The sequence below is a fragment of the Calypte anna genome, chromosome 8 (assembly GCF_003957555.1).
Source record: "Calypte anna isolate BGI_N300 chromosome 8, bCalAnn1_v1.p, whole genome shotgun sequence".
NCBI classification, from domain to species: Eukaryota; Metazoa; Chordata; class Aves; order Apodiformes; family Trochilidae; genus Calypte; species Calypte anna.
In genome coordinates this window covers 4,643,433-4,658,207 of record NC_044254.1, presented here as the reverse complement: position 1 = coordinate 4,658,207, position 14,775 = coordinate 4,643,433, and the positions used below count along the sequence as shown (strand labels likewise).

General features: G+C 40.7%; 1 protein-coding gene across 3 annotated transcripts in view; it reads right to left on the bottom strand.

Moving 5' to 3' along the window:
• The window catches only part of COP1 (COP1 E3 ubiquitin ligase), a 127,214-nt gene that overhangs the window by 64,344 nt on the left and 48,095 nt on the right, over positions 1 to 14,775 (bottom strand). For all 3 annotated transcript variants that reach the window (XM_030455512.1, XM_030455513.1, XM_030455514.1), the window contains 3 exons: positions 12,863 to 13,006; positions 4,721 to 4,829; positions 2,886 to 2,967 (listed from right to left, as the gene is read on the bottom strand). In XM_030455512.1, the coding sequence (XP_030311372.1) occupies positions 2,886 to 2,967; positions 4,721 to 4,829; positions 12,863 to 13,006 (335 nt within the window). The remainder of the gene's footprint in view (positions 1 to 2,885; positions 2,968 to 4,720; positions 4,830 to 12,862; positions 13,007 to 14,775) is intronic.

Genomic DNA, 14,775 nt, shown 5'->3' with positions numbered 1-14,775 from the left:
CTGACAGCTTAATAAAGCATAATTCATAAGGATAGAGATTATTTGCTGTAGCTTTCAGCAAGTTTGCTGAGGTTGAGGCAGTAATTACACAATGTTCAGATGTCAAACACCTAGAATTGTGTTGATGAGACAAGCAACCATCTGAGATTAACTATTTCTAAAACATGTTCTCAAAGCATATGTCTCCTAATTTTGCAGCTGTGGAGAGACATCTCTATGTGGCCTGATGTCTACTCCTTACCAAACAAGAAGATGCCTCCAGAAAATCTTGTTTAAAATGCTTAGGTCTTTTCAAGATAAATTTTTATTTGCTTGGAGCTTTACAGCAAATGTATCACTTTATAAACTCATTTTCCACACGCCAGTTCTGTGTCCAAACACCAAATAAAAGAGGTGGAAGTTTGTATCAGAATAGCAAAAGAGGTTGATATACACTATTGGTACACTGAGAATAAGGATATTTCATCCAGCCTGTTGTTCTTGCAACTTGGATCTGCTCATGTGATGGAGGGGCTGCTTTTAATCTGACAAAAGCTGTAAATCAGGAATAGGATAGAGCAAGCAGAAAGCTCATTTATATAGATTTGAAGATTCCTAGGAAAGCAGGAAGCTGTGTCCCTATAGATACACTCAACTACCTCTGCTCCTCTGAAAGGCAAGGGCATGACAACTGTAAAGAGAAGTGAGGGTTTTGTACACACAGTAGCTCTTCCTCATAAAATACTTTTATGCTCTCATTACCTGCTATTAAAGTAGAAAGAACTTCCACAAATAAACATTCTGGATTATCTTCTTCAAACACCAAGGATCCTGAGGCCCTAGGATGCTGTTTCTCTTTACATCAAAATAATTCTGTCCCTAACAGCACTCTCTTTCTTAGCATCCTCTGCTGTGCCAGGGCACAGACAGCCCTGATGATACAATTTCTCATCTAAAAACTCTCCCAAAACAAGCCTACCAAGAACACCAAATGCTTTAAAAATTAGCTTCCAGTTTGAACATACCAAGGAGGAACAGACAGATCCACAGGCAAGTAGGAAGAACTGGCAAAGCTCTCATTTTTTTGCTGGCTGGTCCTGATTACTTGACCAGAAAGTGTTCTCCTCATGCTTTCTGGGGAAGCACAGCAAAATTAGCTCCAATTCCTCTGGTCACGCCAGTATCTATGAACACTGAGGTTTCTTGTTAGAAAGCCTAGTGTGGCCTCACACAAGAAGTAAAAGAGGACAGGAAGGGTACATAAAACTTGTTTTTTTCCTAACAGACACTATGCCTGGCCAAACATGTATTTTATGTGCCCAAAGCTGCCTAGAATTCAACCACTCATTATCATCAGCAGCAGAAAAAGTTTAAGTAAGGCAAGTCTGAGTTAAGACCTCATCCTGAAATGGATGGGGAAGCTAACATTAATTTGGACATTTGCTAGTGCTGCTTTGTGCCCTAAAGACTTCCAAAATCTCTTAATTCAAATACTTTCACACAGCATTTCTTGTGCCTCTAATGGATTTGTTACATAGGCAAACCACAAAAGAAATTAAGGATAAAATGTTCCAGCCCAGTTTTATTCATCAAAACCCCAATACACCTTTGTGAGAGGTGAATTCAAATGCAAGTTCTGTAGATCTGCAGACTTTATGACAATTATTTCTAGAGTAAACACTGAGCTTTTAGAAACTGTTAGTTTTAACAGTTCACATCTTTAGGAAAGACAGGAGCTCTGCTTGCAGATGGCTCTGAAAAACTGGACAACTTAACATGCTAATAAATGCATGTCTACCTGGCAGATAGGTTTTTTCAAATGCATAGCATGAGTGAGGAGCAATGTGATGAAGCTGTTGATAATTTACAAGGTGAATGCTCATTCCTGCTGCATTTAAGCACAAAAAAAACACTCCAAAAAGGGGGCAGGGGAAAACATAAAAATATTCAAGCCCAACATTAAATATTTGTTAGCAGTTCCATTCTGTAAATGGAATTACTGCCAAGTGCAATTGAGGATCAAACAGCTTTTGTTTGAAACAGAATTTAAAGGCATTTTATAGGGGGGAGTGGCTTTCAAGGTTTCTTGTTTCTTTATTATCATTTCAAAGCAAATAATGAAGACCTCTGTCCAGAGCTGTATTAGCCCACCTAGGAGATTTGATCCCTACTGACTGTAAAAGAAACTCTAAAGCTCTTACTGCTTGCTCAAATTTGATATTATAAACATATTACAGATAAAATCTAGTTTATTAGAGATAAAGAACACAACATATGCTATTGTGCTATCTTTTCCTTTAGAAACTTTCTATTGCTTCTTAGAAGACAACCTTTTTTTTCTAACACTATGTTGGGAAAAAGCTTCTCTAAAGGGCTCTACAAAGCCCAAATGGACCCCAGAGTGTAAAAAGCTGGAATTTGCTCCCAATGCTCCCATTCAATTCCAACATTCCAAGGTTCAAGAAACACAGCACACTGTGGCAAGTGAGAAGCTTCTCACTGCACAGTCTTTAACATTCAGAGTTACAGGTAAACCAGCAGTAGGTATTTTTAACTTCTTTTTCCCCAGCAAGCTCATTTTTGAAATATAAATACATGCTGCTCTTCTGAAAGGCCCCAAGGCTTTAACTCCACAAGCTTAACTACTGTTAAAACACTTTGCTTTGTTCAGTGTCCTGGAAAATGCCACAGAGCATATTCACCAAAATTGTGACAAAAAAAAAATCTTAATCCAAACAAAGATTCTCCTTTTCTGAGATCTGAACACTTCAGTAGCATCTTGACACATGACCAAATCATCTACTGAAGGCAGCTGAGGAATCAGCCACTTGAAATATCACATTTTTGGTCCTCAAAGGGAATACAGAGCATAAGCCTTCTGCACAGAGACTGAAAAAGAATATTACCTTTGGCATCATCAGAGCCTGAAGCCAACAGCTTTGGGTCCATCAAGTTAAAGTCAACACTCCAGCACCTTTTCTCATGCTCCTGTTTAGAGAAAGAAAAATATTTCAAGACAGTGAGCTGCAATATGATAAAACATTAAAAGGAAAAAAAAAAAATCAACCAAACAAACAACATATGCTGTTTGGGATGAATTGTCAGGAGAGATGGGGATGGAGAAGCTAACTGTGTTTAGCAGTTCCTCAAAAATTCCTTTCTGCCAAAGCAATGCTTGCAGTATGCCACAGAAGCAGAGGACAGTAGAACAGTAATTTTAAACACTAAACCAGATTATTTTAGTTTTTTTACTTGAAAGAAACAAAATTCTGGGAAATAAATGTTAAAAGACCTGTCTTTGCAGCACAGTTTGGCTGTCTGTGTACTGCTTCTTATTCTACTACTATATCACAGCTGTATCTCCCAACACTGGTAACAAGCCTCTTAAAGTAATTTCAAACACCTCCCAAAGTCCAGGAAATCCTCACCCTCCTATCCAGTTACTAAACAAAACTCCTAGCATCTAATCCTCTTGTGTTCCACTCAAACAAGGTTGCACACTCTCCCCCAAAACACAGAATTATTTGCTATCCTGGCACATCCTACATGAAAGCAGAAGAACTGCATTGAATGAAGCCCAAGATTCAGTCTAATCCTTTGTTTCAAGCTTTGCAAAATGACAACAGGAAAAGCTCTCCTGGACAAAGCCACTAAAGGATTTCTAATACATGGGAAACAGATGTCAGTATGTATGCCTGTATGTAAATCCAAATAAAAAAAAGATTCAACTAATCTGACAGGAAGCAACATGAGTTTGCTTTGTCATAAGCAACAGCTGGTCCTCTCTAGGTTCATTATTCAGCCTCAAAGAAAAGCAGATTTAAGAAAATAGAGATTTATTTTGTCCAGTTTAAATTTTTTAGTTGAGAAATGCAAAGGATTAGTGAAAAAAAAGCATTATGAAATAGCCAGAACACAATGAAGTAGTAAAAGGCTTAAATAGGAATTAAAACTTAGGTTGAACTGTGGATAAAGGGGGAACTGAAGGCCAATCTGCAGTTCATTCATTATCACTGACCAGCTTCAGTGTACTCTGTTTAACCTACACAAGTCTGCAGCTCTTCCAGCCTCTCCCCCCAGCCTCTCCCCCAACAGGCCATCCCCTCTGCCAATCTCCTTCTTGTGATCACAAACCTCTCAATGTATTGTACAGAAACACAATGCCTAAATTGCATAAAAAGACAAAATGCCAGAAAGTTGTCCTGAAGCAAATCTTGCTGTTGAGCTCAGCCAGTGAACAAGTGTGGGTTGTTTGGCCAAGCCAGGACTGCCTGGGGAAGGGTTCTACCAACTTCTTCCACCCTCATCACCTCAACTCTGCATTTTGCCCTTCTGCTCTGCAAGCACCTGCAGCAGCAATCACCACAGGATTTTACAAAAGGCTTTTGACAAAGCCTGAAGTGGAACAGGTATGAAGAGACAGTTTGCTAAAAAAAAAAAAAAGTGATAAATTCCAAGAATTTGTTCCTCCCTGTGCACATTTTCCTTGCCTGAAAGCATCACCAAGATAAATTCAACCAGCTCATGAGTGTGACAAGAAAATACAGGTACTTCCTTCTGAGGACTGTGGCTTCATAGAGCTACATGGGTGAGATACATTTACCAAACACAAGTAGCATCCTTTTCACCCTCTAGAATGTTAAAAACAGTTGCTGGACTTTTAACAGAAAATCAGACTGAATCTTGATGCCTCAACATGGTCCATGGTGTGGGAAAATGTTGCTGCCTCATTGCATGTTACCTGGTAGACTTTGGATCTTTGTCCTGTGAATCCATCCCAAAGGATGACAGTGCCTTCATAGTCACTGCTGGCGAGCAGGTTCTTGTGGTAACTACTCCAGCTGATACAGCTAAAAAAGAAAAACAGCCCTGGTCAGTCCTACATTAAATCATACAACACAAATCATGTATCATTTAACCAAGGCATCTCACTGAAACATACCAGAAAGGACAAAACTAAAACCCACCAGAAACGTAACAAACCTTCCTCCACTGTATTGCTTTATATTGGCTTTTATTGAAAAGCTTTATTGGCTCAATATGAAGTACTAGGATTTGGGATTTATTGTTTTTCCCCAAAAGACCATTCATCTCTAACACTGAATTGTTTTGCCATTTAATTTTCACACAAATTCTCTTGCCAATAGCTACTAATATCATCTTTACCACAAAGATAACTCCACATGTAAAACACAGAGCTCTGTGGATGGTGAATCAACCTCTTCTTTAGCACATATGTAACATTCTATACGTGCACCTATGTGCAAATTAAAGCTCAACTTCTGAGAGACTATCCTCAGATTTCTGTGAACACAGAAAGACCTCCCCTCCCTATGCAGGAAGAATCAGCAGTTTGCTTGCCATGGAAGATATTTCTGATTGAAAACTGCAAAATACATTAATTAGATTTAAAATATTAACCCAAGCAAGTGGCTGTGCAAAACCAGATGACAAACTCTAACCATCAGCAGACAGAGTAAAAGCAGCAACCCTGCCAATTCACAGTTATGGCAGTGAAATGGCACTGTGTCTGCTCCACTCTGGTTCCCAAAAATATGACAAAGGTAAGAAAATCTGTGGTTATTTGTTCACCAATTTTTGGACCATCTGACAAAAAAAGTACACGAGTTGGTATCAGTTGTGATGCACACAGCAGAAGCTGAACTGACAGATCCAACTCGTGCAGGTCATCAAGTAGCTCTGACACAGTTAACTAGATTATGGGAGCCTTAGGGCCAAGTTTTAACCAACAATATAAACTAGAAGTCCAAAATTCTGTAATTTTTTTAGTGCTGCTTTGATCTGAGAAGCTACCCATTGAAATACCACGTAGGTACATGGATAATGACTTAGGACTATTATGCCTTGGCAAATTCTTGGTTCCAGTATACACTTGCACCCCGTTCTTCAGAATTTACACACAGAAGAGGTAAGAGTCCTTTTCCTTTTTTAAGGTAGTTAAACAAACCCTTATTTTCCATTACTTAAGTAACAGGAAGCAGTTTTGGTGTTATTCTCCTGACTATGGTCAAACTTAACTTACTGGGGGGTGTGAGTTTTAAAATCAGAGGAACAGCACACACTGGCAACTCATCACAGCTCACCACCATTTAGCTTTGTGGAATCAACCAGCTTTTCTGAGGATCTGAAGCAGCTAAGTGCTGGAAGGCAAGAAACTCAATTGGTTTTAAGAAAAATCTGAAGAAACTTGTGGAAGGAATAGCAAGTTATTGGTGCTTCCATCAGCAGGAAGCTTCACTGAGTGCCCCAAAAGTTTCAGCTGTGACTGTGGGTGCCTGCACAAGCTAAAATCTGGAACTTACAGAAATGAGACAAAGCTGTACAACAGCAGCAGCTTTCCACAAGCCTCTTGCACCATGGCTTGGAGAAAACCTTCAGAAAACATCCTCTACAAAGCCTCACTGGGAGATTTCTTAAGAACATCCAGTACAGAGACACATTTGGTGATGCTGCTTCCAAGCTGTCAAACATTTCTCCCTGTGCATGCTTCTGGCTACCTGGAGCCTATTCAAAATACACACTTTGTGTAACAGCAGTCCTCAGTTTTAAGACTTGGCATTCAGAAACTTAAGTTTTATTTACCAAATGTTAAGTCATAGTCTTTAAGAGCTAAGAGGATGGTGGAGGTGACATAGTTCAGACAATGCTTTCCCTGACTATAGCTCAGTTAAGCAATGTTGTCCTCAGCTCTTGTAGGCACAAGGACTGTCCCCAAATGCATCATCAAGGAGCTATCATTCCACCAGCTCTACTACCTTTAGGTCCTCACAGAAAAGCAGGTCTTGAGAGTCTGTGATTTACTAGAAGCCTCAGAGAGGTTTAAGTGGCTTCCTGAGGACCAAATGAAGCTGGCAGGCACTGCCCACCAGGACTAAGAGATGAAGGATGCAGCAGCCCAGAGATCTGACATCTGGAGTCTTTTGTTTCCAGGCAGCACAGTCACTGATGGAAGCAAACTCAGTTTGGAGCCCCAGAGCTACAACACAGTGAGGCTCAGAGCTGGGATCAGTCTCCTTCTAATGGCAGGGAGTAGACACTGCACTAGACATTTATCAGTCCAAACCTTTTCACCCCCTGCCATCTTCATTCAAGTCAGGGCTTCAAGCAGCTTCAGGAAAAAAAAAAAATCAGTATGTTTAGCTATCACAGAAAAGAAGGAAGAATACAGAATTTTAGAAGAACAGTCTAGCTGGACAGCTTTGAGATTACATCAGGCAGCATCAGCAGGAGAGGGTCCAGACCAGACGTGCTGGAGCCAGTTCGGCTCATTAGAGGATGGATGCTGGGTACTAAGGGAGCACAGGATCCTCATCTGACTGGCAGAAGAGAACTGAGTACTGCAAGTTGAACTATGAAGAGGTTAATCACATAACTATACCTTCTCAAAAAAAGAGATCAAGCCCAAATAAATCAGGAATTCCTGAGTAGGCAGCGAAAGATAAAGGATGGAGTTTAACAGTTCTGTTTCAGATGTGATAGATCTAAGGATATCTAAGGATATAAGAAGTGTCAGGCTTGTAGGGAGAGGTAATATTTTGTCAGATCAGTCAATATAGATGGTGAAAAATGAAAGGTTTCTATGCCCCAAAGCATGTCCACTAGGTCTTGGCACAGGAAAGATCAAGCTAAATAATTCTGTCCCACTGAAGCCTGATGCTGTTAATGAGGGGTTAAAACTCACTTGGAAAGCATTTGCAGACAGAGAGGAAAACAGGAACTGACAGGTGAAAAGTGTTCAGGGATTTGCAGACACTAAGTGGTTCAATTAGCACCTTTAAGTCACACACACCATAAATCTTTCATTTTTAAGCAATATGATTAAAGGCTCATAATAAGACAAAACCAACCCTATTCCAGCTCTCTGCAATAAATTTTCCCGTCATCCCCACCCAACCCTCTTCACAAAGTCTGTAACTAGAGCTTTCTCCTTGACATTGCAGTACCTGAGCTTCTTTGTCACTTAAACTCTCAAAATGTAACCCCCATAGAGCACAATTCAGGGCTGAATCAGGTGGAGGGGAGCTCTGCCTCCAGATAGAGGATGATTTTTACCAAGGGTTTGTTTTATTCTCTGTCATCTGTAATGATACAGGCCAGCAAGAAGGATGTCTTGGAGCTGGGACATTCTAATGTTTCTTTCCCAAGTGGCTTCCCTGGGACCTTCAAAGAGTTAAGTTTCTGCCAAACTGCCCTCAAGGGAAGCACTGATCTTTCTTCCATCCAATGCAGGCAATTCTGCTGAAACTCCAAAGGCACTGACTTTTTTTTGATTCCAAGATGTTATCGTGGTTAACAAATTGAGTAACAGACTCAAAAATGTATGGGGAAACAAGCTGGAGAAGGTGAAAGGAAAGGGCAAAGGTTAAATGGCCCCAAAATGAAGCTTACAGAGTCCTCAAAACAAGTTAAATACTGAAATCACAGAAGTACTTAAAAATAACCTTTGTAGACAACCTTTAAAAAGCCTCCAGCCACATCCAGGGAGAAACTGAAATGTGGAAGCTATGATATGACACCAAAAAAAGCTACCTAAGGCTCAAATAATGCATAATTCAGTGCTGGATTAAAAGGAGTTGTGTGAGGCTATTTTAAATACTAGCAGCTGTATTTTTTTTTGAGTTTTTGCTTTGTTCTTTAATCCACAAACAGGGCTGCAGTTGCATCCCAGAGGTTTATCTTGCCATAAATCATGACAGCTTTCCTTCCTTGGAGATTAGTCTGGATAAACCTGAGTTGAAAGTTTATCATCAAGCTCTGAAGCTCTCTCCTAACTGCAGCATCTGATCCAGACACACAAAATTCCTGACCCCATAAAGATTTATGTGCATCCTTCAGGTTATTCAGACACACAGGTGGGGTTAGTGTTGTCAGTAGCACCAATGCTTCTCTCATGAGCTGGTGTTTTTCTGGCTGAAATGTCTCAACTCCAAGATCAAATCAACCAGTGTCAACCTCCCCTCTGGCAGTGAGAGTTAAATGGAACTAAAGTTTTAAACAAGGCACAAACTGCTGTGGTCTGACTGCCAAGTGCTTCAGATCCAGTTTATTACCATGAGTCAACTGATAGCCACTACTTTTAGGGCTGCAATGTTTTAAAGGAATCATCTATTACTGCAAGGAAAATCCACATGAGTAACAGCACAAACCCAACAGTTCAGAACTATGTTACCATTACAAATGTTCTAAAAAAGTTTTCTTTCTAATGAGTCCAAAAAACCCTCTAGCAGGGTTAAGAGAAATGCTTTCAAATAAAAATTAAATCTTATTCCAAATTGATTCAGTTCCTCTGAAAACTTGAACTAATGAAACCTGAAGGTGGATTTCCTTGCAACCTATTTAGTGTGAAATATTTTTTGCACTGCAAGTATAGGTATCCAGCAAAAAGAGTCATGAGGGTTTTCATCACAGAGAACTCATACCTCTCAAAATAGCAAAGACCAAGCTGAAAAAACACTAAGGTAAATTTTTTGCTTAATTTAAACTTAGTAGTGAGAACTGCCATTTAAACAACTGACAGCAATATGCCCATGAACTGCTATAAGGATAGAAGCAATCATACATTTGATTTATTAACACCAAAAAATGAAAACAATAAAATAGCAGCAGTCTCCTAAAGAAAGCCTCCTGGTGCTTTGTTTTTTACTGCAGTTGACTAAACAGATGCAGCTGATTTTGGAGATCTGTGGTAACATCTATCACTGAAACACAGATGCTGCAAACACAGTAGTGAGCATCCAGAATACTAAACAGATCTCCAAAATGTGTTTACCTAACCACACTTGCACATTACCTACTGTAGATTAATGAAGCCTAAAGCCAATTTCTTTTACCTGAACACTTCATCTCCTTATTTTCTCTCCCTATAACCTATGGCAAAACAACAAATGTGCCTCTTGAATAAATTGGAGAAGAGCTGTGGGGCTCAATGTGAGTTCTGCATCCTCTTCTGGTCCCTTCCCATCTCCTCCTGCACAGGGGGAGCCACAGATTCTTGCTGGCCTTAGCTAGGGACACAGCAAGTCATAATTAGCTCACAGGGTGCTGTTTATAGCTACTACACAATGGCAGGATTTGTTTCTTGTACTGAAGCTATGAATCTGTAAATGGGATTTTTATGAGGATTTATATGTCAGCTTGTGTTTTTCCTGGAAGTTTATGCTACTGTCGTTCCCGGGGGATGCAATACACATTTATCAGAAGCCCAACACACCAACTTCCTCCTCGTTCTTAAAAATAGGGATGAGAAAGCTCAGCAGCTGATGAAAGAAAGGAGAATGTATTTAAGAAGCAGGTGGGTGTAAAAAAGGGAGTTGGAAAGGAGGAAGAAAGACTCAGCTACAGCTGGTACCAGGGCTCTGCTCCAGAAAAGCCAACAATCAATTACTGCTGGCATGAAGCTCAACCTTTCAGCAGACACCCAGCTGGCACACAGCAGAGCAGGATTGGTGCCAGCCCTGTCCTGGGCAAGGGCTTCCCTTCCTGCAGCTGCTCTGGGCCAGCAGATTTGCTCTTGGCCAGACACAAGTCCTCACAAATGCTGTCACCTGTCTGCTTTTTTGAAAAAGTCCCTCAGAGCTGCTGCTGCTGCTGCTCCAAAAGCTGAGTCACCAACATAAATGCTAACAATTTATGTTCCAGCATCATCACTCTGAACAAGGTTAACCAAGATCAATTTAGGGTGAGCTTCCCCTGACGTGTCTTTGGAAAGCCCAAATGCCTGTAGACAGAGCTCTGATGCCACCCAAGGACAGAAGGGATGTCACGAGCCTTGCCAGTGCCACATGCTAGCTTCAGCAGAAGAGCCATGTCACCAAATCCCATCTGCACATAGAACTCCCTATCCCTGTTGGGAAGAGAGGTACCAGCCATGTGCCACAGCAGAAATACATCTGTCTTCAATAACAGAAAGGACACAAGCAGATAGAGTATTCCTCTGAAAGAAGCTGCACCTCTACCCAAACTAAAATAACCAGCTTTAAGCCAAGGCTTTTTACAAAACCCCTGCTCCACTTGTGCAGAGTTTTTCATTATAATACAGGCATGTTTTCAGCATACTGTAATATTTCATAATGAAATTACAGTCTTCATCTGTAACTTCTCCCCCAAGCTCTGCCACTTCAGAACATCAAGATTTTATGCTGCTTGACACGGTGCCAGTGAGCCTCAGCTCCAGTGACTGGCAGCACAGCTAATGGATATAGCAAGGATGCATCTGACTGACAGCCTAACTTGATTTGTCAAAGCCAAAAGCAGCCACATGCCAGAGGAAAGTTGTTATCATGAGGAGGTGCCAATGAGAAAAAAAAAAAAAAAAGCATTTATTCAGAGGAATGGGAAAAACCAGGGCAAGGAAATAAAAGACAACAACCCTGTCCACCCCCACTGAGACAGTGTCAGAGAAAATGCATTTAGCATCATCATATATATATATATAATGCATATATGCATGCAATTTGATAGAGAGACAAAAACTTGAATGTAAGCAGTGCCTCATTTGGAGCACAAAGCTGACGAGTAACATCACTGAAGGCACTAACACAGCTCTGCTCACCAGCAGCTGCCTAAGAAGGGAGAACAAACAAGCACCTAATGCCTGGCAGGATTGGTGTGAATACTGTCAGATTTGAAATAACAAGTTTGGAAGTCATCTCAGCAGAGAAATAACCAAACATCCATGGCTTTTCCTCTTTTTCATGGCCTTCCATCATGGCTTTTTCCTTTTAATTAAGGCAAAAGGCATTAATAGACTGCTAGATGGTTCTCTTGTTATGCTGCTCTTCTTTCCAGAATAATGAAGCTGAGCAGTGTGAACTCTGCTATGACTCAGGCAAAAATGGTGAAGATATCACAAGTCCAGCTCCATCATCAGTATGGCTTAGCAATACAAATCCACTCTTTGTTGTTACCCATCATGAAAGCTAGCCACAGGGTCAGCTGCATTTACATCTTTTCCTTCATAAAATAGTCTTACACAATTACCAAGAATAATCAGCTTGAGTGATACAGGAGTGACTTATTGACCTTAAACACATTAGCTACAAAACTAAGTGTGACTTTAATGCTATGAAGGCAGGCTTGCAAACTTTATTAATCTTGTGGCACTAAATTTGGGGTTTGTAGAAGCCAGACTGTTATATAAACTACAATTTTTTTAGTGCTTTGACTTTTAGAATGTAGAGCCCCACATAAAAACAAACAAGTTCAAAGATGCAGGAGACTTGTATTATGACAGTGAATTGGTTTGTCTGTTTTATTTACTTCTGAGCTTTAACAGAATTTTTGATTAAGGACTTCAAAGTTTTTTAGCTGGATTCTTTCAATTGAAGCTCTGACACAGTGGTCTATTTCTAAGGTTTATGTAAAAAGTTAAAAATTAGCTTGACAGTAATGACAGAAGGAAAAATCAAGGAATATCTTTTCCCCAGAGCTTGACATCACGAGGCCCAGCTGAACTGATAAGCAGAAGGCACATTTTTGAGGATCAGAAGCCTCTTGGGGGAAATGATATGGTCAGTGAGGAGAACATGAAGGAATTGGTGACAATTACAAAGACTTGGGCACAGAAGTCACCTTGAGACAAGCTAAGAATTTACCTGCAGCACATTCACTGTTACACTTTTACTCCCCTTTTAGCTGAATATGTATCCCCCAGTATTTGCAAGGAATACAAAAGCAGTTCACTACCCTCTGTCCCTTTTCCAGATGTGTGTGGACCTGCTGTTATCTGGGACCCAGTGTTCTAAGCAAGCTCTCCACTGGCTCCTGATTTCCCCTCCCATTCCCACCATGGATAAAGAAAGCAAATCAGTTACTGCACATAAACAGAAAAGGCTCCAAGTTCAAATGCAAAGTCAATACCTACCTGATTTTGGAATTACAGGTCATTTCATTCTCTGGGTAGTGAATATCCACTGCATCCTGAATGACTGTACCATACTCATAGACTTTAATCTTCTTTGTCACCCCAGCAATGGCAAAGTAGTCACAGTCTCGGTCGAACTCAATACTGAGGAACAAAAGAATAGGTTAAGAACTGTGTGACACAAAACACACTTATCAGCAAGTTATTTCACCATCTAAACACCTCAGTATGGGAGAGCTGATAAGCACAATTTGTAGTTAGCAAATACCCCAGTTCAGAACACCTTGGTCAGGTCTTTCACACACACCAACAGCTTGGAGTTCTTGCTCTCAAAAACCATTCTCTTACCCCCTCCAAACACACCCACATCTCTGTTTACTGAAACAGGACTTTTTGTGGCAGCATCATCTCCCTCCAGCAGCCAGAATCTTTGTTCAGATGCTTCAGAGGATTTCCAGAGGATTTCCAGGTCAACTCCACCATCTACACAACACAGTACCCAAATGTCAAAGCTGACAGCTCACCCTGGAAATGTGCTCAACACCCAACTGTACACTGAAAACCCAACTGTACACTGAATACTCTGTGTGCAGAGCTGGACACAATGTAAACAACATGCTATAGGATGGCTACCCATTGATGGTTCTACATATAGGGGCTTGGTGAACTCTTAAATGCTATTGTAACCAGTAAACTGGTGCTTATAGAAAAACACTTCTCAATTCCTCAAGTAACAACAGAGGATCAAAGCATATATACTGTAAACATCATGAGTGTTATGACTTAGGATTGCTTGTGCAAACTGAAGCACCTTCTTTCTTGAGCTGCAGGGCAAGCTTGTAATAGATACCAATGAAGCTGGAAGTAAAAGCAGTCACCTTATAACAAAGTTAAGCTGCAAATGAGGTTGTACATGAAATACATCTGAGAGAAAGGCAGGCAGTGGGATAAAACAACTACTGTCTCTGCTACCGTCACAACTTAGAAAGGCTCAAGAGAAATCTATTAGACACCTAGCAGGCAAGGGAGTAAACCTAGAAGGAGCTGCAGTCTGCATCCTGTGTCCCTGCAGGCAGGGCAGGGTGGAAGTAGAGATAACACCTGACTACTCTCAGGAGTATGGAAGACACCAGTTTGTACTCCCAGGAAGGGTTTGAGGGGAGCATTTACCCTCAGGCTCCAGATTTCTGTAATTCATGTCAGTCTCTGCTGCTGCATCATTTTTTTTTTCCAGAAGTCAGTGTTTGTGAACCAGGCAGCAAAACCTGAATTGCAGCAGAGGAATCACAGAACAGTCATGGGTGGAAAGGACTTCTGAGATCACCAAGTCCAACCACACACACACTCAACAAGCAAAAAAAACCAAAACAAAAACCAATCAAAAGAAACCCAAACCAAAACCAAGCCCCCAAACAAAACCAACCAAAATAAAACCCACAAAACCAACCACACAACAACCCCCTTACAATCTCAGCCTCTAGAGCATGCCCTGAAGTGTCACATCTACAGGGTTGTTAAATACCTCCAGGGATGGTGACTCAACCATCTCCCAGCCAGGCTGTTCCAGTGCCTGACTGGAAATTAGAAATTCTTCCTAATATTATATTTAAAATTCTTCCTAATATCTTATCTAAACCTCCCCTGCTGCAACTCAATCTCTTCTCCAAGCTAAACATGTCCCATGCCCTCAGTCACTCCTCATCTCACCAGCAGCTTAGTAGCTCTATTCTGGAGATGTTCCAGAACCTCAATGTCCTTGTAGTGAGGGGTGAAAAACCAAAGAAACCAAGTTTACACTTATTTTATACTCATACAGCTTGAAAAATCCTGAGACCAAGAGTATTTAAGGCATCCTTCTACAATTAGACAGCATTAAAACAATTACAAGAGAAAGCTAAAATTTTACACCCCTC